We start from the raw sequence: 27,788 nt of genomic DNA on the forward strand, positions 1-27,788 counted from the left end.
TAATGGAATCTCCCGATGGTTCCGCTTATCATTCGGCAACTGTCGGATCGAGATGGTCAGCTCTGATGGATGGAGAATTTTCCGTTCATTATTTTTTATAAACAAACGGTTATGGGTGCTCCAATAAAAAATTTAAATAAAAATAAAAAAAAAGAATAATTATCGCTGATCTTTAGCGAAAGGTATAGAAGGTATATTATATAATATTTGTGGATATTAAATCCGAATATCTCACGTTTGCTTAACTAACGAATTACAAATTCCCATTTGTTTGCTCAGTTTTTCTTCCATAATTAATTTTTTTCCCATTTTTTTTTCTTTGATAATTATAGAGAGCTATTGAGCGGGTATATATATGTAGTATATAGCTTTACAATTTGGGGTTTACTTTACAATTTGCATTGTTCTGGGCCTGCCATTAAGAAGGTCTAGTCTAGTCTAACGCACAGCCCCCCCCCCTAGTCGGCGCCCCTGGCCTCAATTAAGGGGGAGGTAGGGGGAAAACAGCTACAGCTGCATTGACTTTTGTTCTTAGTTGTCTGGCTAAGTCTTGGCTTAGCAAGTGATTACCACATGAATGCAGTTTACAATAAATATGTGTACAATAATTACACAAACAAAACCCAGACTACCATATAGTACACTTACAGTACAGTATCGTACATTATGGTATAGTAGTTTAGCACAGTCATATCGGAAAACTATTCACAAGACAAAGAGGAATGTGTGTAGTTTTGTGTTTTAAAATTTTAAATCAATTGTCTTTCACTGTCTGGCGTTGTCATCGTGATCTGGGATCTGGAAGCTGGAATCTAGAATATGGGGATTGGGTTCTGGGGGATAGGAATTGGAATCGGAATCAGTTTACTGGCAAAGTATACAACTCATTGTTTAAATACATGGTGTTACACTGCAAGAAATATATATCTTAAGGGAAAAAATACTTAGGGGGTGCTTAGAGCTTAGAGGTCTTAGAGTTCTTAAAATAGAGCAACTTTGGGTATATTTGGTAGAGACATTTTTAATAAAATAGGTAGATCTTTATAAATCCCTAAAAAAATTAACTTTTTCTTTAAAAATCTAGACTTAAAATATATATTTTCAAGTGTTTGTTTATATTTTTAACTAAAAGACAGAGTTAGATTTGAAGAAATAATTATCAGAAGTACCGGGTATTAGTTACAAGGTTCCAGAGGTTAGTCTAGGATGGGGTTTAGGTTTAAGCTTTAACTTTCAAGTTAAATAAATTGCTTTTAATAGAGTTTAATAGAAATAATAGAATAATATTTTATAGAATAATATAATAGAAACATAAGGAACAGAAATAAATACTAGAAGTACCGGGTATCATTATGAGAAATTTTTAGAAGAAGTTAGAATTTAGAAGCTTTAGAAAAGATGTTTATACGAAAGTTGCTTTTGAAACTATATAGTTTTCTCTTTATATTTTTAACAAGTTAAAATTTTATAAAATATTAAAAATATATATTATACTTTTCTATGTATTACAATGGGCTTTATTGATATATCACCTATTTAAAGTCCTATAACCACCTTTAATAGCCACCCATTTATAATCTTCTAAGCCCAAACGCGACTCACAGTGTAGCTATATGTATACTGCTGACAATGACGATGATGTTGCTGGAAACTAACGCCACAAGCACACATCCAGACATATCGTATCAAATGTTAATGAGCAATTTGTGCATAATCATGGCGCACAAGCCGCAAAAGCCCAAAAAGCCGCACACATTGCGAAATCACAATGCGGCCGCCTGACGTCGTTTTGCAAACAAATGAAGCAAAAACTTGAACTATAAATGCAACTGCAACAGGCATTAAAGTAATACACAAAAAAATGTCTATATAATAAAATAATAAACAGAAGAACAATAGGAATACAAAGTAGAGCAATCAGTGGAATTTATTTATTCAGAAAAAGACCCTAATTTGATTATCAATCAAGAGCAGAAATATATTAAATATTAAAAATATTAATAGTGATTGGAATGCAACTCCATATATGTAGTTCTTGAATGGGAATCCTCGTGCTTATCGCCAGACAGTGTCTGGTATCATAAAGTCTTGTCGTATCGCCTTTAAATCGATCTTCAAACAACAAATTGCGATTGTCAGCTTTGGTAACTTTGGTAACCAAAAAGGGGGTCTATATATGGGCTCTATAGGCCCTATAGAGAGGTGGTATATCTTGCTTCCTGCTTTAGCTCGGTTGCACTTGGCACTGCAGGCGCAAGGTTCATTCAAATGCCCGATATCGGAGCCTTAAATGAGCAAACAATTGCGCTTTTCAAAATGACATAATCCCCGACCGCCCATAAATATTCCATATAAACAATCTATGAATTGAGTTCTACTTACTTAACTGGATGTGTCATAAAAGTAAATCACACCCAACAGCGACTAAGTGACTAGGCGACTAAGAGAGATATGAAGACAAAGAATTTTCTGAATCCAGTTACGTTGACGTTGCAAAGTTGCAACAAGACAGCCATAGACCGTAGGCGTGACGAGTACCACACAAAATGCAACAAATGCCGCTGCAACAGTCACAGCAATCAGCAATCAGCTGCTGATACAAATTAATTACGACGCAGACACTGCCCAGACTCGGCACAGTGACTCAAAATAATTGCTTTCCAAGAAAGAGATTTTCCACGAAGTTGTTTCGTTAAAATAGATTGAAATTATTAAGAAATGTAATTTTAAAAATATTCTTTTATAAACTAATATGCGATTATCACAAGTATTTCAATAATGGCTTTTCATAGCCTTTCCAAGAAATTTGTTGGTACAGTTTTCAAAGTATTCTTCTTTTAAGTAATATGCGATTATTTCGTCACAAGTATTATTTCAGATTTTTCTTCCAAAAAGTCTATTTCCATCTAAGAGCATTTCAATTAAGTTTTAGATTAAACTTTAGTTTCTTAAGTAGAATTTAACAAACTTTAATGAAATATAATACTTATGTTCTCTAAAGAATAATCTTTTAGAATTAAATAAATACAAAATTACAATAAATACGAAAATACGAAATAATTAGTAGAAGTAGAACCTGCTAGGTTCTCTAAAAAGTTTAAGATTACAAGACTAAAAATCTATCTTTAAAATAACATAGTTTTTTAAAAAAAGCTTATATATTTGATGATGAAATCTCAAAATCCATATATTTTATTAGTTTTTCATAAAAAAAAGTTGGGTCTTTGGTTAAAATTTCATAAAATAATGCCATAAATGAAAGCTTTAGATTTATTTGAACTTTTTTATACAAAACCTTAAAAATTATACAATATTTATATAAAACCAAACCAAAACCTTTAGTAGCTTTTTTCGTCACCAATATTTATATAAGAAATTTGAAGCATTACAGGCGCCTTCGTCACCATCTAAGATTTTATTAGAATTTATTTTAATAGGAATAAAATATATTATTTTTGTTTCAAAACCACTGTGCCTGTGTCTTGTAAACATCTACTCGTACAAATATGATATACGCGTACTATAGGTATTGGCAGATATCGCGTGGGGAGATCTCGTCTTGACATTGGTTCCATGCCGGCCAGAAGGGAAGCCCGCCAAGTGGTCGGCTTACTCCACTGGTCTCACCTGGGAGGGGAAACCGGCTGAAAAATCCAAACAACCGAGAAGCAAGTGCCTGGCGTCTGGAAACCCGAGACGAGTCAGCATCTCCGATCGCAGCTGCATCATAAATATATATACATATATATATATATATATCTGAGTAGGGGGGAATACAAAAAAAAAAAACAGGAAGTAATCGGTCTCCTTTGGATGGCAGCGATTTAAAATAAATAATTATGATAATGCCCCGACTGGCAATGGCAGAGATGAATCTCCGGAATCTGGACTACATACATATATGCTGGGCAATGACACATCGCAGGACAGGAAGGAAGTGGTTACACTTGTTAATGGATCTCTCTCCCCCTGCCTCTGGCTGATCTCTCCCCGATCTCTGATTTGTGATATCCCGAGTTGTGTTTCGAAAACACCATTATTATCCCAACGGGCAACACCTTCGAAATGGAAGGTTTTTATGGCAGGCGGGGAGAAGGCGTGTCTTGAGTCTAGGGGCGTGGCTATATCAGATTTAACTCAATTAGTTTTAAAATCTTTATTTTTATGGGTGCTAAATGCTTAGTGTTTTTAATTGAGATTTTTATGATTAATATTTTAGAATGTAAGTATTTTTTTGTTATAATTTCTTATAGAGACTCGGCTCTGTTCTGTTGGTATTTAATATTTTTTGTATTACTTGTCTTTTTGGCACTCGTGTTCGATGTTCTTCTAAAATTTCGATGTACGACTTGTCTTGAATTTCCTGGCACTTGGCATTAAATGACGTTGATAGCTGATCGGGGGAATATACCACGATTACTTGTAATATATATACATATATCTACCATATCGTAATATAATTCGTAATGGTCAGAGTCTAAAGAAAAAAAATTTAATTCCTGGAATTTCTGGCATTCTTTAAATATTTTTCAAGTCATTCGACTTTTGATTATTGCTTGTAGTTTAAAGGTAACTTAATGATATAATTTTTAACTAAACTTTCCTATTTTTTAGTTTATTTTTTATGCTTTAGTTTGCCTTGTATTTTATTTTTCTTTTTTATGATTTTTTTTCGCTATTTTTTGGCCGTTTTTTTGGTTTAAATTCAAAGTTTGTGTAAACAAATCATAAAAATCGCAGGCTACATAAAAAGCATAAATTGTTTAAACATCAAAGACTAAAAAAATTCCATTATTTAAAGAGTTTAGTTCTGAGAAAAAAAAATAGTTTAGATTTTTTTTTTTATTTGAAATTCAAACTATTCTTTGGAATCGTTTTCCGAATGCAATTTATGAGCTTTTGTGGCATTATTGTGGAGTATCATTGTATCATTATATGATTATTGCCCCCTGTGGTGACCTTACACCCACTCCTCCCCCTGCTGCCACCCGCATCTTGTGGCGGAAGTAGTCGGGAATGGGGGAAAAAAAAACGCGGGATTCATGCCACACATCATCATTATCATTGAAGCCATTATTATGCATTATGTGTGCCCCGATTATAATCTCTAGAGAAGGGGAGGGCACTCCAAGGGGGAGGAGTTTGTATAACTTTTAGTTTTTTAGTAACTTTAGTTTTGGTTTTAATTTGTTTTTAAAAATTAAAGAAACTTTTAAGAGAATAAGCCTGAAAAGGGCTGATATATCTTAAACCAAGTGCTAGAATATCTATTAAACTAGTTACTAGTGCTTACTAGACATGCTTCATATATAGATATAGTACAGATACATGCATATCTATAACTATTTTTATTCTATTTTTCTATTAAAGTTTCGCAGCCAAAAGTTTGCCAAACTGACTTGGAAACTAAGTTTTGTTGTTGATTTTCATCGAAATAGTGACAGAAAACTTGATATATGGGATATAGTAAGTGTTGGCAGTAATGCCATACAAGAGGGGTGGGGTAGGGGACCTAGAAACATAAAGACCCATTAAACTAAAGAAGTTAAAGTCAACTTTACTGAAGAAGAAGTATCTACAAGATGCTAATTAAAAAACAGCGACAAACATCTCCATCTCTCTCTTTTGTTTATCTCTCTTTTACTCTCTTTATTGATCTGTATAGAATACATATATATATATTAAATATATATATCCAAAAGCCAGACAAATAGCCGCCAACGATTATCGATAAACTCGAAACGAAACTTGAAATTTATCACCGAAAGATTCTTGAACTCGTCACTAAGGTCGACAACTGTAGCTCCCCCCACCCCCCTTTGGCGAGCGATTACCCCCCTTGGTGGGGACACCACTGGCGGCGATCGGAACTGGTATCGCGGTGTGTGCTGACTGATTGTTTGACTGATTGATCGCTCGATTATTGATTGATTAACTGCCGCTCTCTTTTGAACACAAGCTCTCTTATTTACACACAAAAAAAAATACTAGTTACTTGTAATTAGTATTTATAGATTTATAGATTAATTAAAACTTAAATTATATATTTAAATATTTTTATTGAAAAATCTTTAACTATCTTTCAGATATGAGGCAGCCATGAAAGTGGCAGCTTTTAGTTTGCTGTCATTAAAATGTCCTGCCACTTGTTGCAGGCTATCATAATGCAACAGCAACAACAACAAAAGCAACAGCAACAACAACAACGAACTCGATTCAAGTCATTAGCTTGCCACAAAAAACACTCATACGCCATGTGGGCGCGAGGCAAACCAAGGAGGATGTTGCAACAGCAGCCTACAATAATAACAAAAACAACAATAAAAACAATAACAACAAGAGTACTGGCCCATGGCCAAGGCTAAGGCCGCTGGGGCAGGCAACTCTCAGCAGCGAAACACGACACACACGACTATAAGATATTGCCACAAACAACCACCTGCAACAACACTTGATACCAATACCAATTCAATAATACCAACAACAACAACAATAACAACAACAGAATAATATAGTTCTTACGGAAGAACAACAACAACAAAGTAAAAAGCAACTGAAACATCAACAAAAGTTGAAGAATTCCATTGAACTCGAAGGAAACAAAAAACAACCTAAAATGTCTGAGGTAAGTGAACAAATATGCACTGAAAAAAAAAATAGAGGAAGCTATTATAAAATTTATTTAATATCTAAAATTATGAAATATACATAAGCAAAGACAACAAAATATTAGGAATAGAAAGCATAATTCTTTATAATTTATTGAAAAAGAAAAAGAAATAGAAATTATGATGAAAATAAATTTTAGAAATCCCTAAATGGATATGTTGATTAAAAAGCAGGTTTAACTTTAAAATAAATTAAAGAAATTATTTAAACAAGTAGAGTAAACTATTAAAATTATTTGAATAGCCTAAAAAATATATATTTAAGAATTATTTGTTCAAAAGATTTTGGTTTTAACCACCAACTAGTTTCTGGAATGGGATTTTAAAGAGGGATTATCATAATAATAATAAATATTTAGTGCTTTAACTATAAAAATAAATATAAATTAACTTAAAAATCTAAACCTAAACCCATTAACTATATTATATATTTCTTAAACAGTCCTACTAATTTCCTACTAATACTGATCTTAAATATGATCATAAAGCTTATTATTTGTTTCTTCTCAAAATTTTCTTATATTTCCCAAGTATTCTATTATTTCTTTATTTTATTCTTAAATATAGCTTATATTTTTCTCCCTGTGCATCTATAAGGATATAAACAGGAGTTCCTTGACACTGCCTCTTGGCCGGGCGGCATTTCCATTTTTATTGAATTAAAATCGATTTTCAGTTTATTTTATCAAAAGACTTAAGAGCATCAAACACATTAAAAGCAAAAAACAACACACACACACACACTCTAAGAAGAGAATAAAATAGATTTTAGTCAGACAGAGGGTGGAATATAGAGTATATATATATTTTAGGGGGGGATGGAACTACAAAGAAGGAGCTCTTTTTATCTCAGACTGTAAACTTTGACAAGGATTTAAAATGATGAGAGGAATGAACTTAAAAATAGAATTAAATTGGAATATGAGGCCTAAAATATTTATTAAAATTTATAATGAAATCTAACAACTATATTATATATTTTTTAAACCGTTTATAAAATAGTATTTATAATAAAACTAACAATGTTGAAGGAATTAGATAACTCTAGTAGAAGAGAGTTAGAGATTTCCTTTAAATATTTCTCAAATTATTTTAATATCTTAAAAATAATATAATATAAATAACAAAATCTTAAAATCTATTTGTAGGGCATTCTTTTACTTAAAATGAGTACTTCTTGTAGAAAATAAGAATTTTAACTTGACTTCCTGCCGCATGGCCCGCATGGGAATTTGAATTTTGGGTCAGTGACGTTGCCTTTTGGCGACGGCGCCTCATGTTTATGTATGCATGTCTATATAGTATATATGTACATATACTATATATGTTCACATACAGTAAGCATCGTGAGCAACAGGCAACTGGCGGCCATAACGACTCCGTTGTAGCAGCTGTCGCCATAAACAAACACGGACACGGCGGAGGAACACAACACTCTGGGCAGCCCAGCCATCCAGCACACACAGACATAAATATTGACCTAATTTGCACCTGTTTACAAATTCATTCGAGCCATTCCTAAGCCGCCTTTCCTTTTGAATCCAATCCCCCCCCCCCTTATGCCTGGCCAGTGACGGCGGCATCCTGGCAGGACTTTGTGCCTTTCGCGCATGATTTATGCAGCAAACGAAGCGCGACAACCTCGACAGCGGCTCCATGGCGGAGCTTTCCTTAACTGGGTCGACCATGTCCACATCCACATCCACATCCTAGTCCGAGACTCTGAAACTGAACTGAAACCTAGCCCAGAACCAAGCCAAAGCAGTCTAGGTATGCTAGTACACTTGAAAAAATATACTGCTCAAATAGGTTTTTATTTAAAATTTAAAATAAATCGTAGGAGTGTGGGTTTTTAAGTTTTTTTGAAATTTCTGTTTTATTTAAAAACTGTTTTAAACTTAAGAACTTTAAACAGTAAAGTTCTGGGCTTTAAATTGCCAAACTAGTTGGGAATTATAAGCAGTTTGTGTGAAAAAAATTAATAAATACTACAATAATATGGGTTATAGGGTTTAGGTTTTATGCTTTTTGGTATATTTTAAAATCTAAGAACGTTTTAGGAACTTAAGAAGGCTAAATAATACCTCTGAAGGTCTATATTTTCAAAACTAGTTGGGAATTATAAGCATTATAAGCATACAAAAATAAATACTAAAATAATAAGCTTTATTTTGTATTTTAAAGGGAAACCCCACTTCTTTAACGTATTTTAAAGTTTGAAAACATCTTAGGTACTAAAAATACTAAATAATAAAGTTAAAACCTCTACATTTTTCAAACTAGTTGGGAATTATAAGCAAACATTTCAAAAAAAGACTAAAAACAGCTTTATAAAATTTTATTTAAGAAAGTATAGACTTTTAAATTAAAACCACTTTAAAATATTTTGAAAAAATAGACCTCTAACTTAGTATTAGTTTTAGAATACATTTTCTTTAAGAAAATTTCTCTCAGTGTATGAGTTTCTCGGTCAGATGGCTGGTTGGCATGTTATTAGGGAACAAATTTGCATTTTCACCCCATATATGTATGTTTGAATGTTGCCCTGAAGTTAAAAGTTACGAGAGGAGTGCGAGAGATGATGGGGAGCTACAAAAAATTTGCAAATGCAAAAATTCGATGTTATTTCGGTGCTGGCTTACGCGGCGTATACTTGATCTGCGTCGAATGACAGAGCAAAGCCCTCAAGAGATGGGGAATTAAAACAGAATTTTTGGAAAAGGGATAAATGTATACATAGTTGGAATACATTTTGAGAGTAAACTTGCAACGCAATTGCCACTCGTGGAAAATCACTCTTGAAAATCATCCTCATCCAACAAGGCTCCTCCAACGATCAGTGAAGTGGATTTAATCTGGTTGAAAGAAGAGTCCCGGGATTGAGATACTTGGGTGGGGTAAAGTGAATGCTCAAGTTTAATTGCCAATGGCACTAGCTGGGGATTAGGAGGAGCACTCCAAGAACTCGAAACGCGATTCAATCGAGGGCTTAATGAGTGCCTGAGTCGTCGTCGTAATCGTCGTCTGTAAACGATAATGAACGATAATGATTCGGGATGATTCAGTTTTCCAACCAGCAGGATGATGTTTGGTAATTAGCCTTGATTTGCCAGTAACTTGTCCACGAATCGCTATCAGTGTCTGTTCAGTGTTGAGTGTGCTCATCCTTATCCTTATCCTCATTACCATTACCATTACTATAACCATTACCATTTGGATTTCCAGTCTGGTTACTTTCATGGCTGGTGGTTGTGACAGGCCAGAATCTGGGCATTGATTTCCCCTTGATTGATGCGTTTTTAATGAAGGCAGCGACTCAGGTGGCATTGAATCATTAGTTCCTATAGACTATAGACTATCCTAAGACAAACACCTTGATCCGCAATAAACTAAATGAAAAATAAATAGTCAATAATATGGAAAAAAGACTCGGAGTAGAAAATTAAATGGAAAAGTGCTTGTGGAAAAGCCATTGGTGGGTAAAAAAGAATGGAAAGAAAAGTGTCGCAATGTCGTGGCCTGAAATTGACACAGCACTAAAGTTACGACTAGCAAACAAAAGTGGCCAGCAAGCAGCTTCGGGCCAGGTCAGGATATCAGGATGAGGAACCAGAGGCACCAGAGGACCAGGACAGACGACACAACAAAATGAAGCTCCACGTGAGTTGTTTACATAGACACGTGGACTTGGATATATATATATATCTAACTATATAGCTTTAGTCGGCAGGGGGTGGGAGAGGTGGTCAGGGCACTGCGCCTGTAAGTATGCCATGAAAAGTATTGTAATCAGTTTGTGATGCAAAAGAGCCAACACAAGCAACATGTTATGCACAAAACTGACAAGGCTATTACTCTGTTTCTCCTTTTTTTACCTGGACAGGGAGAGTAATAGTGAAAGCTCAAAGGGAATGGCTTTTGTTATGGATGAGGGTGTTCGACTATGCGATACCCGGTACTTGAGAATATTTATTTAATTTTTTAGAAGGTAAAAGAGGCTTTTCAAGAGGCTATATAGTATGAATATATTATTCTAGTTCTTGTAGGAGATTACTAATCTATTAACTTTGTTGTAACAATAGGTAGTCTAGTATTCTAGTCTTGTCTAGTAGTTATTTTGGTATATTTTGCTATATGATACCTGATACTTTTAGTATTAAAATATTTGGGTATTATTTACCATAAAATGTTGGTATTTTATAGGTGGGTAGTTTATAAACTATGTATTATAAAGGCTTTTAGAGAATACTCTTATATTTTTTTGGACTATATGATAAGCGGTACTTATAGTATAAAAGTATTTTAGTATTATTTGCCATTAAATGCTGGTATATTTTGGTATATTTAAAGAATAGTTCACAATTTTATTGTAAAATTCTATCATAATCATTGTTTGAAAGTTTCGCAACTACTGTGACCTTTTTTAAAAGATATTCCTAACTTTTTCAAGCCTTTATTTTAAGAGTACTATAAGATACCTGGTACTACACTTAAAATAATACCATATATAGACTAAAGTCTATAGATTAAAAACTCATTAATATTATAAAAAATATTAACAGAGCCTCGAATGGTAAACAACTTTATGATTATCTTGATAATATTATCTAGGGTATTATCCAGGGCATGATCTAGGGTATTTATGAGCCTAAACCACGACCCTTAACCCATGCCCCTATGCAGGGCAATGAATAGAAATTAATGCCAAACGAAAAACAAAAAAAATAAAAACAAATGTAGAAAGTCGATTAGCCCTGTATCAGGGGAAACAATGACCAAAATAAATTGGCCAATCTCCTGGGGAATAATAAACCGACTATTTACCACACATTAGCTCACTGTCGGCGGCAATTTCCAATCGAATCAAAGTCCTTTTCCGGGCTCTCCTTGTGTGTGTGTGAGTCCTGTGAGTCCTATCCTGTCTGCCTGTCTGCTTGCCTGACTGCCTGCCTGCCTGCCCTCGTTGCAAATTCATGACTTTGACGTTGGCCACAATATCGTAGCGGGGGCAAGGTCATAATGAACTGTGTCCTGCCTGCCACCCCATAGCCCCGAACCAGTGTGACCTCTAATCTGTAATCGGTAGACCTTCATTGAACTGGAATCTCTCTCTCTCTCTCTCTCTCTGTTTTTTTGGAGGGAGTGTATCAGGACATTATCTGGTGTAAGGACATTATCAGGATACTGACCGACTTAAATGAGATTTTCGATTAGCGGTTTTTTGAAAAGAAAACCTTAAAGTTTCTTGGCAGCAAAACAGCTGTTGGCTTTCGAATCCTTCGAAGGATCTTGGGTCATTACATGGCTGTGCTAAAAGGACATCTTCATTCTGATGCTGTGCAGCAGCAGCTGTCAAAATTAACATAAAACATTTATGGGAATGTCGCCGAGTCGCGGCCAGGACTAAGCTGGTCTGTGTATCCTGCCGACGCCTTCCCTTTCACTGATTTGCATATGCATTTGCATACGTATGTGTGTGTGTCAGTGTGTGTGTTAATGGCAGGATGCGAATACGGATGGAGATGGTGGGTGACAGGATATGGTTTGTCGTCGAGTGTCCTGGCCGCTTGAGTTGTCGCGTTGAAGCGCGTTTATCTGTGCGTATGCAGAAAGTTTTCCAATTAAAACTTTCGCCCAGGTCCAAGTCAGTCGTCGTAGCGCCCCTACGACCCTGCGACCCTACGACCTGCGAACCTGTGAGCAATCCTTGATACTTAGGACCACCACTCCTGCCACTCCTGCTACTCCCCTCTCTTTTGGCGACAATTAAGCCGCATAATGAGCTATAAACTTTCAGCGACAAGTGGAAAAGCCCTGTTTAAACGAGCACATATATCAAATAATTACGCATACGCCAGGTGGTGCCAAGTAAGCGCCAAATCATAAGAAACATTATTACACAAAATTAAATTGAAACAATTAAAGGTTGAACTGGGAGTTTTTAAAGGGAAATATTAAACAAGATTTTTAAGAAAATTAATTTCATTTTCTTTATAAATTTTAAAGAATTTTTAATAAGAAAGACTTGCTTTTAATGTATTTATGTATTTTTTTTTTAAGAATTTTAAACCTATTTTTATTTAGAAAATCATATATTTATGCTTTATGTTAAGTTTTATAAAGAAATTATGAATTTTACATAAATCTAAATTATTCCAAACAGCCAAAAAGCATGCTTTTTCCAAATCTTGAACTATAATTCCTAAGCAGTTCTAAGTAACCTTTAAAAAATCATTTATTTATGCTTAATATTACATTACATAAAGCCCTACAAAGTTAAAATCCAATTAAAATATTTAAAATTAGGTTTCAATAAAAATATGACCAAAAAGCATGCTTTTTCTTAATTTTTTGCTTTCGAATCTCAATCGGTTAAGATCAGCATTTGGAAAATGATTCATTTATGCCTAAAATTACATTTTATAAAAGATTTTAAAGCTCAAATCAAACTAAAATATTATAACATAAAATTTAAATAAGAATATCACCAAAAAGCTTGCTTTTTCAACATTTTCGCAAATAAATATCCACCGAACTTTCTAACTAAAGTTTTAATATCATAAACTCTTAAGTTCCTTATAATATTTTATATAAAACATAGTAAATTGTATATTATGTTAAAATATTTCAAATAAAATTCAAATAATATTTCAAAAAAGCATGCTTTTTTCAAAAAATCTAAAAACCCCGCCACAATTAAAAATGAACTTGTCACCTGATGAGTATTTAGGACCTGGTCCTGCAAGTGAAGTCGTCCGGATGGAAGTCCTTTATCCTGGGAGCTACTTTTGTTTGTTAAATGAAGCGTGACAGGTGGCAGGAATTGTAAGGCAAACAATTGTTGAAAAATTATTACTGCCTCATTTGGTTTGGTGGCCCAATTTGGCTTTGACACCTTTGACAGATTGCTTTGCATTGTGTGAGTCCTTTGAGTCCTTTTGTCTGCCTTTCTACTTTTTTCTTTACTTTTTTTTTTTTTTTATATTTTAGCCAAGTTCGTTTCACCTTTGGCATTTTGACCAACTTGATGATTGCGTGAAGAATTTCATAATCAGCAGTGTGATAAAAATAAACTTTGGAGTGTGGGTTTACGAAAAGCGGATTATGTGAGGGGTACATGGGCTTAAGGGGGTCGGGAGTGGTGGCATTACGTCAGGCATGTCACACAGAGCCGCCTCTGCAACTCATCCAGTAGGAGGATGAGTGAGGGGGCACCAAGTGGGAAATGGCCTGCAGCTGCCACTGGCAGGGATTTGTCGAATGTCATTTGCAATATGCGACCGGGAACGGAATGCCAAGAGTGTGTGTGGATGGTTGGCTTTCTATCTCCTTCACTACCCACACTCTCTCTATCTCTATCTATCTCTCTTTCTGAAAGCAACGAATCCCCAGGCTCCACATTTCTCTACTTTCTCCAATAGACTTTCCACCGCCATCGCCGCCCACAAAACGCCCTTTGATTATGTCCTTGCCTTCCACTGTAAGGATTCACTGAAAATCATTTCATTTTACACACAATCAGCTCACAAAATCCTTTGATCAGAGTTCCTTCTTAAAGGGGTTTTTCAAGGATAAAGATGGTTTAATTTTAAAAATATAATTGTTTTAATTTTTTTTAATTATTTTAGTTACTATTTAAGATGTTGTTTTTATAGATTTCCATATGTATATGTATATGTATATGTATATGTATATGTATATGTCATATGTATTCTTGATATTAAGCTTTGGCTTTGATGGCCATAATTTTAAATTAATAGTCGGTATTAATATTTGAGCTGGGATCTTAAAGGATACTGATAGTCCTTGAAGTCCTTTTAGGACTCTTATGAGCTTGACATAAAGGCGCTTTATTTTTCTTAATAAAAATTGTTGAAAAAGGGTTGGTACTTTAAGAAGAATATTAAAGTTAAAAATTTAAAATACAATATTAGAAGAAAATATCGTTTAATAATTTTGATAAATACTAAAAGATGATACACTATAGTTATAAATAGAATTGTTAATTTTTAATAGATAGAGATGGATATAATAGCTATAATTGATAATTGATTATTGATTAATTTTGCTTTTTAATCGATTTAATCTATTTATTAATCGATTCATATCGCCTAATTTATCGATTATAATCGACAGAAAACAAATATGAAACTTTTATTCTATTCTACATAATTTTCCAACTTTTAAAGGACATAATTTCTTGAAAATTACGTTGTACTACTAAAAAGTTGTTCTTAATAAAAATAATATTTGAAAATAGAAAAGATTTTTAAGTAATAAAATATAAAATAATACTAATTAGTTTTCAAAAAAGTAACCTAAACTATTACCTTCAAGCTTTTCACGCTTTTCGACACCATTTTTGGCCAAAATTCAATTTAGAATGTGTGGAATTGCCATTTTGGCCGCCAAGTCGCGGCATTCAGGGGCCTTTTGGGGACATAAACCTCAATCTGTATATCCCCATTTGAGGGCTTTCAGCGATTTGCCAGCAAATAAAGCTCCCTGCACAGTTCTCGAGTCAGCCCTGCTGGTGGTACTCTAGATTCGCAACCACATCCGCAGGCATATCCTTATTCGTTGGGAGATGGTAGCTGGTAGCTGTCATCTTGTTGGGGCCTGGGCCTTATCATAAATTTCAAGCACGCAGCAAATAAATCCAATTAAATTAGCAACAATCTCAAGTGGCCGACGGATGATGATGGCTCCTAGTCCTAGTCCTTGTGCTCCTTGTCCTCCTCCAGCAGGATGCTCCAGAATGTGCTACTGCTCCTATTACGATGGTGGCCCCAGTAACATTATTTTCAATTTGCCTTTTGCGGTTGAATCCATCCAAATCCTCATCATCCTTGTTTTTTTTTTTTTTTCGTCTTTTTTTTGTGTGGCAGGACCTCCTCCATCTCATCTGGCAGCTGGCTGACCATTGGGCATCGGTTTTTATGGGGATTCTTTCTGTTTAATCTGCTGCTCCCATTTCCCAGACAGTCAGCTATGGCTATGAAGAACTCTAGGACTTCTTTAACATTTAAAAGTTTTTTTTTAGTTATAAATATTTTAATTAATATTTTGGTCTATATTTGTAAGAAATAGGAAATAGATATTTTTAGGAAAAGTACCGGGTATTATATTGTACAGGGAAATGTCTGCAATTATTTTATTTCTCTGCTTGATATGAGTTCTATTCTATTATAGTTTTCTATTTTATTATTTATATTTAAAACTTAAGCTTCTGATTTAAAAAAGTAATGGTTATCAACTCCCGAGTATCGGGTATCATATAGTTAGAAGCTTTTAGTTTCTAAAAATCTTGCTCTGAATGTTTTCCCTTCAAGTTTCTCAAGAAAAAGCCTAGCCAAAAATTCTCAAAAAAAAAATCTATGTTAAGATAGCGTTAACTTTATTTAGTCTTCACTGTACTTATGTGCATAGTGCGATTGGTAAGTCGATTTCTATTGCTTCTCCCATGCTGACTTCCTTATGCCGCCTCTGGCTTTTTTTTTTCCTTGTTATTCAATAGAAAATTAGTTTGTTTGTTTGCCCAGCCCCAGCTCCAGCCCTAGCTCCATCCGTGGACCTGCCTTATCCGATTTATATAGCATATATATATTTATAGTACATTATCTGGTGGAATATCCGATTGTAAATCCTTAGCACAGATGCACTTGCCTAATGTGATTGCCGCACGCACTTTTACGTGAGATTTTATTTCCTTTTTTTTTTTTTGGGAAATAATCAGCATCTGGCTGATGGTTCTTGGGTTTAATATCTTACACGGCCAGCAGGAAGTGACCAGCAGGATATGGTAAGGATACGATAATGGTTTAGTTTCCAGCTGTTGTATGGAAATTATGAGGGTCGGTTTGAGCTTTAAAGAATTTCTTATTGAAGTTGCGACTGCATTGCCACCGCATTCCAATTTCGGCAAGTTATTTGATCCAGTTTCCGACTATCCAGACTTCCTCAGACCCTTTAGAAGTGTCCTTCGGTCCCTGTGTCCGAATGTCTGGGATGCCAGTTCGCGACCTTTGGGCAATCAATTAAGTTCTACGGCACGCAATCACCCCAAGTGTTGGCCCATCCCCATTCCCATCCGGAACCCAATCCCTGCGAGCTGTCTCATTAGGAATGGGAATGGGGGACTATGGTAGTATCTGTGCATTCCAGGTTACCCCTGAAGATGAAAAAGTGGGTGAATGGGGTGACTATGAAGTGTGTTTTGGGGGCACGTTGCGGATACGTGACAAAACAAGTTGCCTGAATTTTCAAGTCACTGATCCGGCGATTTAATAGAATTTAAGCATCATTTAGGCGACAGCCGACAACAGGCTATGAAAGATGACAAATTCCACAGAACCTTTGCCACATAAATCTGTCAGGCCGAGAGCAATTCTCGTAAAATAATAATGGCAACAAAAATATATATAAAAAAAAGAAACACGGCCGGGCAGGTAAATGCTGCAGCGATAAAAAAACGCGATAAAGTCATTCAAAGTGTTTAACCCACTAGAGGTGGGTGGGTGGCTGGCCAGAGGGGGTTTTTGGGGCGGGGGAGGGTCAGACTCTGGCAAACAAAGTCAAAATTTTCCACATTTGCTGTCCCAGAAAAAAAAAACGAGAGAAATTACTTCCCTACCGTCGTCTTTTGTTTTTGTTTGTTTGTTTGTTTGCCCGAGACAGTGTCATAAATTTGTTGATGTTTGCCAACACTAAAGGGGGTATGTAGGTGTGTGGAGAGGGGGAGGACGGGCGAAGTGCCACCAGGGGGCAGCCAGAAGTGGGAAGGCAGGGGGCAAGGTCACCATCACCATTTTATTGCCTCTCGAAAGCCGTTTGCTTTGAAAATTGAATAAAAACTTGACAATCTTTGAAGAAAAAAAGGTTTCAATAATAAAACAGATAATAAAATATTGTATAATATTAAATATTATTTAGAGAATATATTTAAGGTTTTTAAAATAAAGAAATAAATAAGAGACTAGAGAACTACCGGGTATCATATACATTTATAGTCTTGAAACTCTACTACAGCTACCTTTGGTATACAAAAACCAACTTTTTCCCCTCAAAACCCTTTGATATTATTAAAAATTGATATATGTATATATCCAAGTGTATGATAGGTCCCAAAAAAGGGGTTTACAAGTGGGCTGAAAGGAAGGCGAATGGGCGGAAAGGGTTTGGGTGGCACTTATGAGTGACGTGAGCACTGAACAAGTGCGAAATGAACAGTGAACTCTGACAGGTGGCGACGAGCACTGGCATATTATGCATTATCGCATTAGCTCATCTGCCGGACAGGTAATTCCGGGTAATTCAGACGTGCCACAGCCATGGAATCAAATGTGATGATGCACTTAATGGCCAAGGATGTGCCATGCAGGCAGGAGGACATATAATTACTTGTCAGTTTACAAATAAATGCACAAGTCATGAAAATAGAGGTTGGGATTGGGAAGATATTTTAGAGAATATTATTTTAGGAAATTATTATTGGAATTATATCTGGTTGTGTAGATGATTTTGAGGAGCTATTAGGAAATATTTTAGAGTAGAAGGACAAAGGATCAGGTATCATATTATATTTTTGAAACATATTACTTGGAATTATTAGGAAATATTTGATAAAGATATTACAAGTACTGGGTAATACATAGTTGAGAAATCTTGTACAGAAAATAGTATAGGTACCGGGTATCATATAAGTAGGAAATCCTTTAGTGAAAATAGTACAAGTACCGGGTATCATATAAGTAGGAAAACCCTTATAGTAAATAGTATCTAGAACCGGATATTACATATAGTTAGAAAATCCCTTAGAGAAAATAGTACTTGTACCAAGTATTATATAGTTAGAAAATCTTTAACAGAAAATAATATGAGTACCGGCTATCATATAGCAAAAAATATTACTTGAATTTATCTCCTCTTTGTTCTCTATATATCTTTTTATGATTCTTGTATTTTTCCTTTAATTTTTTTCTGTATTTTTTTCGGGACAGCAGCAATTGCAGCAATTCCGCGCAATTCAAATATTTGGCAAGCTTTGACGAGCTCGGTGGGTAATTTCATTATCAGACATCGTCTACCATCCGCACACAAAGACACAATATATTTAGATGTATCTTTGTATCTATATCTTTGTATCTTTGAGTGTGAGCATCTGAATCTGTCACAGCAGCCAGCTGCAAAGTGAGGATCTTATCTCTCAACAGAGTCAACAATGTTCCATTTTTTTTGTATTTTTTTTTTGGCCATGATAAGGTTGCCACAACTGTCGCCACTTTTGTCAGACGCCTCTTAAAAAAAAGATACGTCATTTGGGTGAAATCCAGGGATGCAGGCTTCGAAAAAAAATACAGAAAAAAATATTAATCCCCGGCAGCAGTACAATCCGGATAGTACCTGATCCGTGGGCTTCATCTGATTGACGCACAACATGGCGTATACTTGATTTTCGTTGGGCCTAAGGTTGCTGGGGAAAAGTTCTTCATTTCCAGAAAGATAAGTATTATTTTTAGGGGTGTGAGAGTTTAGTTTTAAGATTATTAAAAGGTAATTTATAAAAAAAATGCTCTTAAACCTTTTAAAAGACTTCTCAGACCCTTTAATTTCAAGCCATCCTTTTGTAATTTTCCTTGATTAATCACTCTACCAAAAACCTTATTTATATTTAATTTAAATTGCACAAATGCTGATAAATGGGTTTATAATACCTCAGTGGCTTTTTTTTAAGCCTGATTCGAATGCATCGGCGATGGAGTCTCTGTGGGATTGCCTGTCAGCTGGCGAGGAGCCGCTTGAATGCATTTGCGTGTTCCTGTCGAAGGGTTTCCATTTGCCATCGCTCCCACCCAGGACCTGCCTCCCTCCTACCCCGTTGATGGTGGTTGAAACAGCTCGTTATCTTCCGTCGTCCTTCGTCCTTCCTCGAAGCAAATGTCATGCAATGTTCTATTTTAATCAAAGGATATTCAAGCGCATCACAAACACAAACACCAACACAGAAATACAAATTCGTGTTCAAATTCAAATTCAAATTTTGAAAAAGACATGTGCACACGCATATGCATTTGGTATTTATATAAATGTGTGCATTAAAATGTCCTTGCCGAGGTCCTGTGGGAGAGGTTTTTTTTTGTTTTGTGGCAGACTGTGTGTGTCGCTAATTGAAACCAAAAACCATCGCACTTAAATATAATGGCTGTCGAAGGGGGCCACAAAAGTGTTGTAACTATTCCGAAAAAAAAAATAAAGAAAATATAGATACGTGTGAAAGGACATTATGATACCCTAGAGTAAAGGATACTCTTCATAAAATATTTAAAAATATTAAAGAAAGCGCCAGAATAACTTCAGACCCACTATTTAGTCTATAACCTCTTATCAAATAATATTTACAGGGTATTCTAAGTGGTTGCCACGCACAAAAGCATAAATATATATATGTATTCCTGATGGCTTAACACTCATTGTGAATAAAGTGCATTTGCAACACCTGTCAGCTTAAATTTGTCAACAGGAGTGCCCCGCAAAAACTTCCAGCAGCCAGCTAGTATATTAAATCAAAAATCGACAAATCGAAAGCTAAAAAAAAGGGACTAGGGGGTAGTACCATAAAAGTGCTGTGGCACAACAAAAAAAAAAGGATCAAGGACTGCAGCGGAAAAGAGCCACGGCTCCAAGAGTGCATTGAAGCGTTAAGCGCCGGAAGTGCTCTTGACTTTTAGACGGAAATGCCATAATCTCAGACGGAAATGGCAGAAAAAAAAATCAACAATTGCTTATAAAAGTTAATAGAGTCTATATAATACAAAATATATATAGATTTCTTAGGATATTTTATAAATATTTACCCATTAAAGTTCAAGTATTGCATACTTTTATGGGCTAAGGGACCTTTTCTTAAATATAATTATAATGAGTTTATTTAAATTCCTTTTACTAACTTTTATAAAAAAATAAACAACACCTTTTTATGGGAATTTCTTGGAAGTGTAATACATTTTGCAATTTTCAGCTCAATTGTCATTTGCCGACTTCCTGCCTTCAAGTTGCTGATTATCCTTGGCAATGACTCTTCTTTAAATTGATTTTTTCGCTTTCGGCTTATTTTCGTTGTCGTATATAGAAATAATATATACATATGTGTGTATATCTGCCCTAATGTGTGTGATATAATTTCTGTGTTTTATTTTCATTTGCATTTGTGTGTCAAGCTTTCTTTTATTTTATTTTTCTTCGCCCCAACAGTGGGTGTTTTGTTTCTTTTTTTTAGCTAAGCCCTCAAAAACCCCTCTTGGTTGCTATCGCTTCAAGGAAAGTGCCTTAGTCTTATCAAAGAAAAGATAAAATATGCTTTTTCCATAATTTTCAGGTTTATAAAAGACCACAATGGGAATGACAAAAATGAATAAAAAGATAAATGATTTTAATCTTTAAAATACCTATAAGGCTTCTTTAAAAATAGGTTTTTGATTATAAAAATTTGAAAAATATTTAGTGCCAGGATTTTGATGCAGAATGGTGGAGAATCGATCCAGAAATCGTTTAAAACACTCCGCTTGAGAATCGGATGAGAATTGTGGAAGATATAGCCATCACGGTGGGCCCTATAGGGAAAAACTGCATTTTCAAGGGATCCCCTCATGAAAAATGGACAAAAAATTGAAAAAATATTTTGTCTCAGGATTTTGAAGCAGAATGGTGGAGAATCGATCCAGAAATCGTTTAAGGTACTCCGCTTGAGAATCGGATGAGAATTGGGGAAGATATAGCCATCACGGTGGGCCCTATAGGGGAAAACTGCATTTTCAAGGGATCCCCTCATGAAAAATGGACAAAAAATTGAAAAAATATTTTGTCTCAGGATTTTGATGCAGAATGGTGGAGAATCGATTTAGAAATCGTTAGAGGTACTCCGCTTAAGGATCGGATGAGAATTGGGGAAGATATAGCCATCACGGTGGGCCCTATGGGGGAAAACTGCATTTTCAAGGGATCCCTCATGAAAAATGGACAAAAAATTGAAAAAATATTTTGTCTCAGGATTTTGATGCAGAATGGTGGAGAATCGATCCAGAAATCGTTTAAGGTACTCCGCTTGAGAATCGGATAAGAATTGGGGAAGATATAGCCATCACGGTGGGCCCTATAGGGGAAAACTGCATTTTCAAGGGATCCCCTCATGAAAAATGGACAAAAAATTGAAAAAATATTTTGTCTCAGGATTTTGATGCAGAATGGTGGAGAATCGATCCAGAAATCGTTTAAGGTACTCCGCTTGAGAATCGGATGAGAATTGAGGAAGATATAGCCATCACGGTGGGCCCTATGGGGGAAAACTGCATTTTCAAGGGATCCCCTCATGAAAAATGGACAAAAAATTGAAAAAATATTTTGTCTCAGAATTTTTATGCAGAGTGGTGGAGAATCGATCCAGAAATCGTTTAAGGTACTCCGCTTGAGAATCGGATGAGAATTGGGAGAATTGGGGAGAATCGATCCAGAAATCGTTTAAGGTACTCCGCTTAAGAATCGGATGAGAATTGAGGAAGATATAGCCATCACGGTGGGCCCTATAAGGGAAAACTGCATTTTCAAGGGATCCCCTCATGAAAAATTGGACAAAAAATTGAAAAAATATTTTGTCTCAGGATTTTGATGCAGAATGACGGAGAATCGATCCAGAAATCGTTTAAGGTACTCCGCTTGAGAATCGGATAAGAATTGGGGAAGATATAGCCATCACGGTGGGCCCTATGGGGGAAAACTGCATTTTCAAGGGATCCCCTCATGAAAAATGGACAAAAAATTGAAAAAATATTTTGTCTGAAGATTTTGATGCAGAATGGTGGAGAATCGATCCAGAAATCGTTTAAAACACTCCGCTTGAGAATCGGATGAGAATTGGGGAAGATATAGCCATCACGGTGGGCCCTATAGGGGAAAACTGCATTTTCAAGGGATCCCCTCATGAAAAATGGACAAAAAATTGAAAAAATATTTTGTCTCAGGATTTTGATGCAGAATGACGGAGAATCCATTTAGAAATCGTTTAAGGTACTCCGCTTGAGAATCGGATGAGAATTGGGGAAGATATAGCCATTACAGTGGACCCTAAGGGGAAAACTGCATTTTCAAGGGATCCCCTCACGAAAAATAGACAAAAAATTGAAAAAATATTTTGTCTGAAGATTTTGATGCAGAATGGTGGAGAATCGATCCAGAAATCGTTTAAGGTACTCCGCTTAAAGATCGGATGAGAATTGGGGAAGATATAGCTATCACGGTGGGCCCTATTGGGGAAAACTGCATTTTCAAGGGATCCCCTCATGAAAAATGGGCAAAAAATTGAAAAAATATTTTGTCTCAGGATTTTGATGCAGAATGACGGAGAACCGATCTAGAAATCGTTTAAGGTACTCCGCTTGAGAATCGGATGAGAATTGGGGAAGATATAGCCATCACGGTGGGCCCTATAGGGGACTTAACTATCGTAAATGACCCTACTTTAACCGCAAGGGTATATCAACTTCGGTTTCGCTTGAAGTTAGTTTTCTTTTCTTCTTATTTATTTATTAAGGTGCTTGAATTTATTATTTCTTTATTTTGTTTTTATTACCACTGTCAATTGAGTTGAAAGCAAAAAAAAAAAACACAAAAAGGGCCATAATACGGCAGAGGATTTTAGGTTTACAGGCAAGTGCCTCTTCATGCCTTCTCCAACATACATACATACATATGTATATAACTTTTTTGTGAATGTATATGGCTTGATTATATTTCGTTTTATGCATTATAAATAATGCCATTCGTATTCACATTCACATTCATATTCGAATCGCCTTTGCCTTTTTCTTGGGCTTTTGATTGTGTGTCCTTGTAGGCTGGTAGGTCGTATCCTTGTATCTTTGTGTGTAGAAGGAGGCTGACTGCTTTGTTATAATCGCATTTTCATTTATTGTCATTTATTGTTATATTCCCGCCTCGCCCCTCTTGGCAGGATAGCCTTTGTGCATTTTGAATGCGACCGAATGTGCTGGCCCCCCCCTAAGTCATTAATATTTCAGTCGCCAGCCAACACAAGTGGAAAAATATTAATAATTAAATAAAAAACAAAGCTTCAATGGTATTTAATTTGTTTTTTGTTGCAAAGCATCCTTGATATCCTTGATTTTAGAGAAGCCTCTTTAAAAACAACTCATAGTTCCTGTGCTCTGACTTGAATGCCTCTGATTGCATTTTGTTGACACCAAACAGGACAATAACAGGACACTGATATCCCCTTCTTTTATTTTTGGCTTACCCCTTTTGATCCTGGCAGCTTCATGTGTATTCATTAAAAATTTAAGTGCTTATTTACACTTTGGCGTCCAGTAGGAGGACCAGGCAGGACACTATGGACTCTGGTCAGCCTCCCTTCTGTTCGGCACAAGAGGCTCGGTGTGGCTCGGGCAAGGACACTCTGAGGCCACATCGAAAACCGCATTGCCTCTTTGCACTTTGTGGAGGAGGTCCTTCCACACACACACTATAAAGCATTGGTTTTTTGACCATTTCCCAGGCCACTCCTGTTTTGACAGTTAATCATATTTTTGGGCACCCGAGCAATGGACATGACATTTTCCTCCAGGACTTGGCTTGCTCAATTGCATTACTTTGTTGGTCGAAGCACTTTTCAGTTTTTACTCTAGTCTGGTCTATTTTCTCCTCTTATTTGCCATCAAAAAATAGCTATTCTGATGGGGGGGAAGAGCACTTTCAAAAATTAACAACAACACAACCCACAATCGATTCAAATAAATTGGTGGAGTTTCGTTTGATTTTTAAGGTTTTCTTAGTTGAATCATAAAAAAACCCCACAGTCGTGTTTGAAATCTTAAACCTATGGGTATTATAGACTTATCGTTTGGTAATTTCCGTAACGGATTCGCATTACTCCCACGGAATCACCTCAGAATTTATCAGTTGCCTGATAACTCTCTGCCTTCTCAGCCGTTTTCTGTTAATTAATATTCAAAATATAGCAAAAAAGCAACAAAAAAACAATAAACTTCTTAACAGTTTTGCCGCTTTTCGGGCCAGAATTGATCCAAGAGAGAGAGAGAGACTCTTTTAATTAAACAAATATTGGCAATTCGATTTGCAGTCAGTGGCCAAGAAAATTTTCCAATTTCCTGTCTTCTGTGGCCCCCCTCCTGATATCCCCCTCCCAAAAAATGCATATTGCTGGCAAAAACTAGTCCAAGTCCAAGTCCTAGTCTCTCGTCAATGTCAAGAGTTAAATCGTTGGTACACACAAATGGAAATGCCAGGTGAGTAGGGCTCAGACTCGTATAAAGTCAAAATTAAGTCGAGAAATGTACAGGATTTTCCATCAAGGCTTCAATCCAAGTCAGCTTTTACTGGGATTTTGGTTTTCGGAAAGTTGTACCACTATTTAGGTTGTAATTTCGTTTTAAATTGTAAACACAACAGTGCTGTCTTACTTCAAGATGATTGTTGTCAGAGATGATTCATTTTAATTGCCGAGTAGACAATGATTTAACTGATAGCAGAGATAACAGGCCAGAACACAATGTCATTCATGATTTCATTTTTTATGGAAAGATATACCCTACCCAGGGGGCTATACTTGAACTGGAAATATGAGAAATAGACTAAATAATAGTATTATGGTTAAGTATTAAAAGTAGAAGTATTTATAAAGGCTATAATTTTAAAACTAAGGGAAGAGCTGAACAAAAAATCAGAATTTGGCGGACAGATGGACAAGAGGGCATGTCTGGGGATATTTCTTAATGATTTTAGACTTTAAAACAGTTAAAAATAGTTAAAAAGGAATGTATTTTAGCTCTGAAGTTAATATCTTTACAAAGAAGAGATTATTCCTTATAAAAAATCATAAAAACGTTAAACGGACACGCGGACATAGTCGTATCAACTTTCAATAGGTATTAAATATTTTTTTTAGACTTGAAAACAATTAATAATAATTTAAGACGCATGTATGTAAATTCTAAAGTCAAGAGCTACAAAAATGGGCGAGAAAGACTCAAAAAATCATTTTTAACGGACAGACGGACACACGGACATAGTCACAACTACCTCCAGGAGAAATAATTTATACTTTTTAGACTCTAAAACAGCGTATAATAATATAAGCCCAATATCTGTTAGATTTTAAGTCGATAGTTTAAAAAATAGAAGACCAAAACCATAAAAACCACTTTTAACGGACAGACGGACACAGGGACATGATATCTCCAATACCTCTTTATAATTTCCTCTCTAATATTTATGTCAATATTTTTACTTTCCTGTTTGAATGCGGAAGAGTGAACGACTTTGAGTGTAATGAGTGCACTCACGAATAAGTTCAAGGCGATTCAAAATCGCCCTTTCAGTTCAAAGAGCTCGTCCCCGCTTTTGTCTGGGCCATTTCTTATCTTATCGTCCCAAACCGAGCGCTATTTATATTAATTTTTTTTTTACTCTTTATATTTTAAACATAGGTACACTGGATGTGTAGGTATATAATTATTAGCGGGGTATTGTCATCAGCAATATCTGAGTAATATGACCTCATAGATTGCGATCCTTGGCCACTTGAGAATTTATGGTTTCGAGGGGTTGAGGACTGATCTCAAGTTGATCGCTGATTTTTATCGCTAATGGGGGGGGCTCTCACTCTCTCCGGTGTGTGTTTGTCAGAGATATGAATATGGTATATATATATATATAAGATTTCGCTCACCTGGGCGTTATCAGGGCAGAGCGATAAGCTTCCAGGTTGCGTTTTCATTTTTTTTTTTTTTTGTATTTTTGCTCTCTTTGGCTGTCAGCTGTTTTTGCGATCGAGACAATCGACAGTCCCCGACGAAAGCTGAAAGCAACAAAAAAAAAAATATAAAGAAACTGGAACTTGAAAACTGAAAACCGAAATTCAAATCAGTTCCCAGCGCCGCGTCAACGGAATTCGTTGAACCGCCACGACTGTGACTCGTTTTTTTTTTCTTGTGTTCTCAACAAAAAAAAAAAAGACGTATTATTTGAAAATTAATTTAAATTAAATATAAATATAAATCAAAGTGAACAGAAAACTGTCTATAGCCTAAGTGATTTTTTGTGATTTATTATTGTGATTAATATTATTTTATCGAAATGTTTATCCTAAATTTTTGGACTACTTGTGGATTATTTTCTGGTAGGTGTAGTGCTTCTAAAAAACCAAGACTTTTAAGTAATTATTTAGTCCAAAAGAGACCCTACTTCTGGCCATTTCGCAAATGAAATATTTTTCTTGAAAGGAATCCCAACTTGAGCACAGATTTGGTTTATTTCATCCCAAAAAATTAAAAGGTTGTGAGGAAAAAAAAATGTGAAAAAAAAGAAAAACCAGAACAAGAAGGTAAAGGAAAGTTTTTTCCACAAAAAAAAAGGGAAAAGAAAAGTTTTTGTAACTCTTACGGTTACTCTTACTCTCTCATTAGTTGGAAAAATTCAAAGACTGTAGGACTTTATTATTATTTTATTTTTTCGGTGGTGGAATAAATTTTATAGACGAAAAGAATTTAAGGTTCTTGATATGGTTTTTGAAACGTTTGTAATAAATTAAGATAAATGGGATTATGCCGGTGACAAGATAATGCTTAAGACTCACTGATTTAATACTGATACTAAAGTTTAAGCTTTAAACCACCTGATATTTAATTTATGACCAGAAGCTGTCACTAGTTGTACTTAGTTTATAGTTTTTATATAATAAATTATAGTTTTTGGAAAAATATACTTCCAGAAGATTAATGATCTGTATATTTGTTTTTATATCAGGGAGAATGTCTATTTTTGGAAACACTTTTTAGCGGCTTCTTAATGAAGAAGCAAATCGGTTTGGGACTGGGGAATACGTTTTTTATGATTAACTTAGCAACTTTTTGTCCGTTTCGTGTGCGTTTCGCTCGAGTGCCGCCCACGGGTCGTATACGCGATTTTATGGCACAAAGCTCCCACTTTGATATTATTAATATTTCTTGCGATTGCACTTTGACTTTCTTTACCATTACCTGGTCTGGGAATGGCCTTTACTTATTTTTCAGTTTTTTATTTATTTTTTTTTTT

At 35.4% G+C, this 27,788-nt stretch overlaps 1 protein-coding gene across 3 annotated transcripts in view; it reads left to right on the top strand.

Moving 5' to 3' along the window:
• The window catches only part of Ac13E (Adenylyl cyclase 13E), a 50,250-nt gene that overhangs the window by 12,321 nt on the left and 10,141 nt on the right, over positions 1-27,788 (top strand). Inside the window, exon 3 of one of the 3 annotated variants that reach the window (XM_043209808.2) lies at positions 6,087-6,625. In XM_043209808.2, the coding sequence (XP_043065743.1) occupies positions 6,617-6,625 (9 nt within the window). In that variant the 5' untranslated portion in view covers positions 6,087-6,616. Of the gene's footprint in view, positions 1-6,086; positions 6,626-24,842; positions 24,983-26,768; positions 26,875-27,788 lie in introns of those variants that run through there. The other 2 variants (XM_070277653.1, XM_017251937.3) reach the window with 2 other exon arrangements.

This window comes from Drosophila bipectinata, chromosome XL, assembly GCF_030179905.1.
Source record: "Drosophila bipectinata strain 14024-0381.07 chromosome XL, DbipHiC1v2, whole genome shotgun sequence".
NCBI classification, from domain to species: domain Eukaryota; kingdom Metazoa; phylum Arthropoda; class Insecta; order Diptera; family Drosophilidae; genus Drosophila; species Drosophila bipectinata.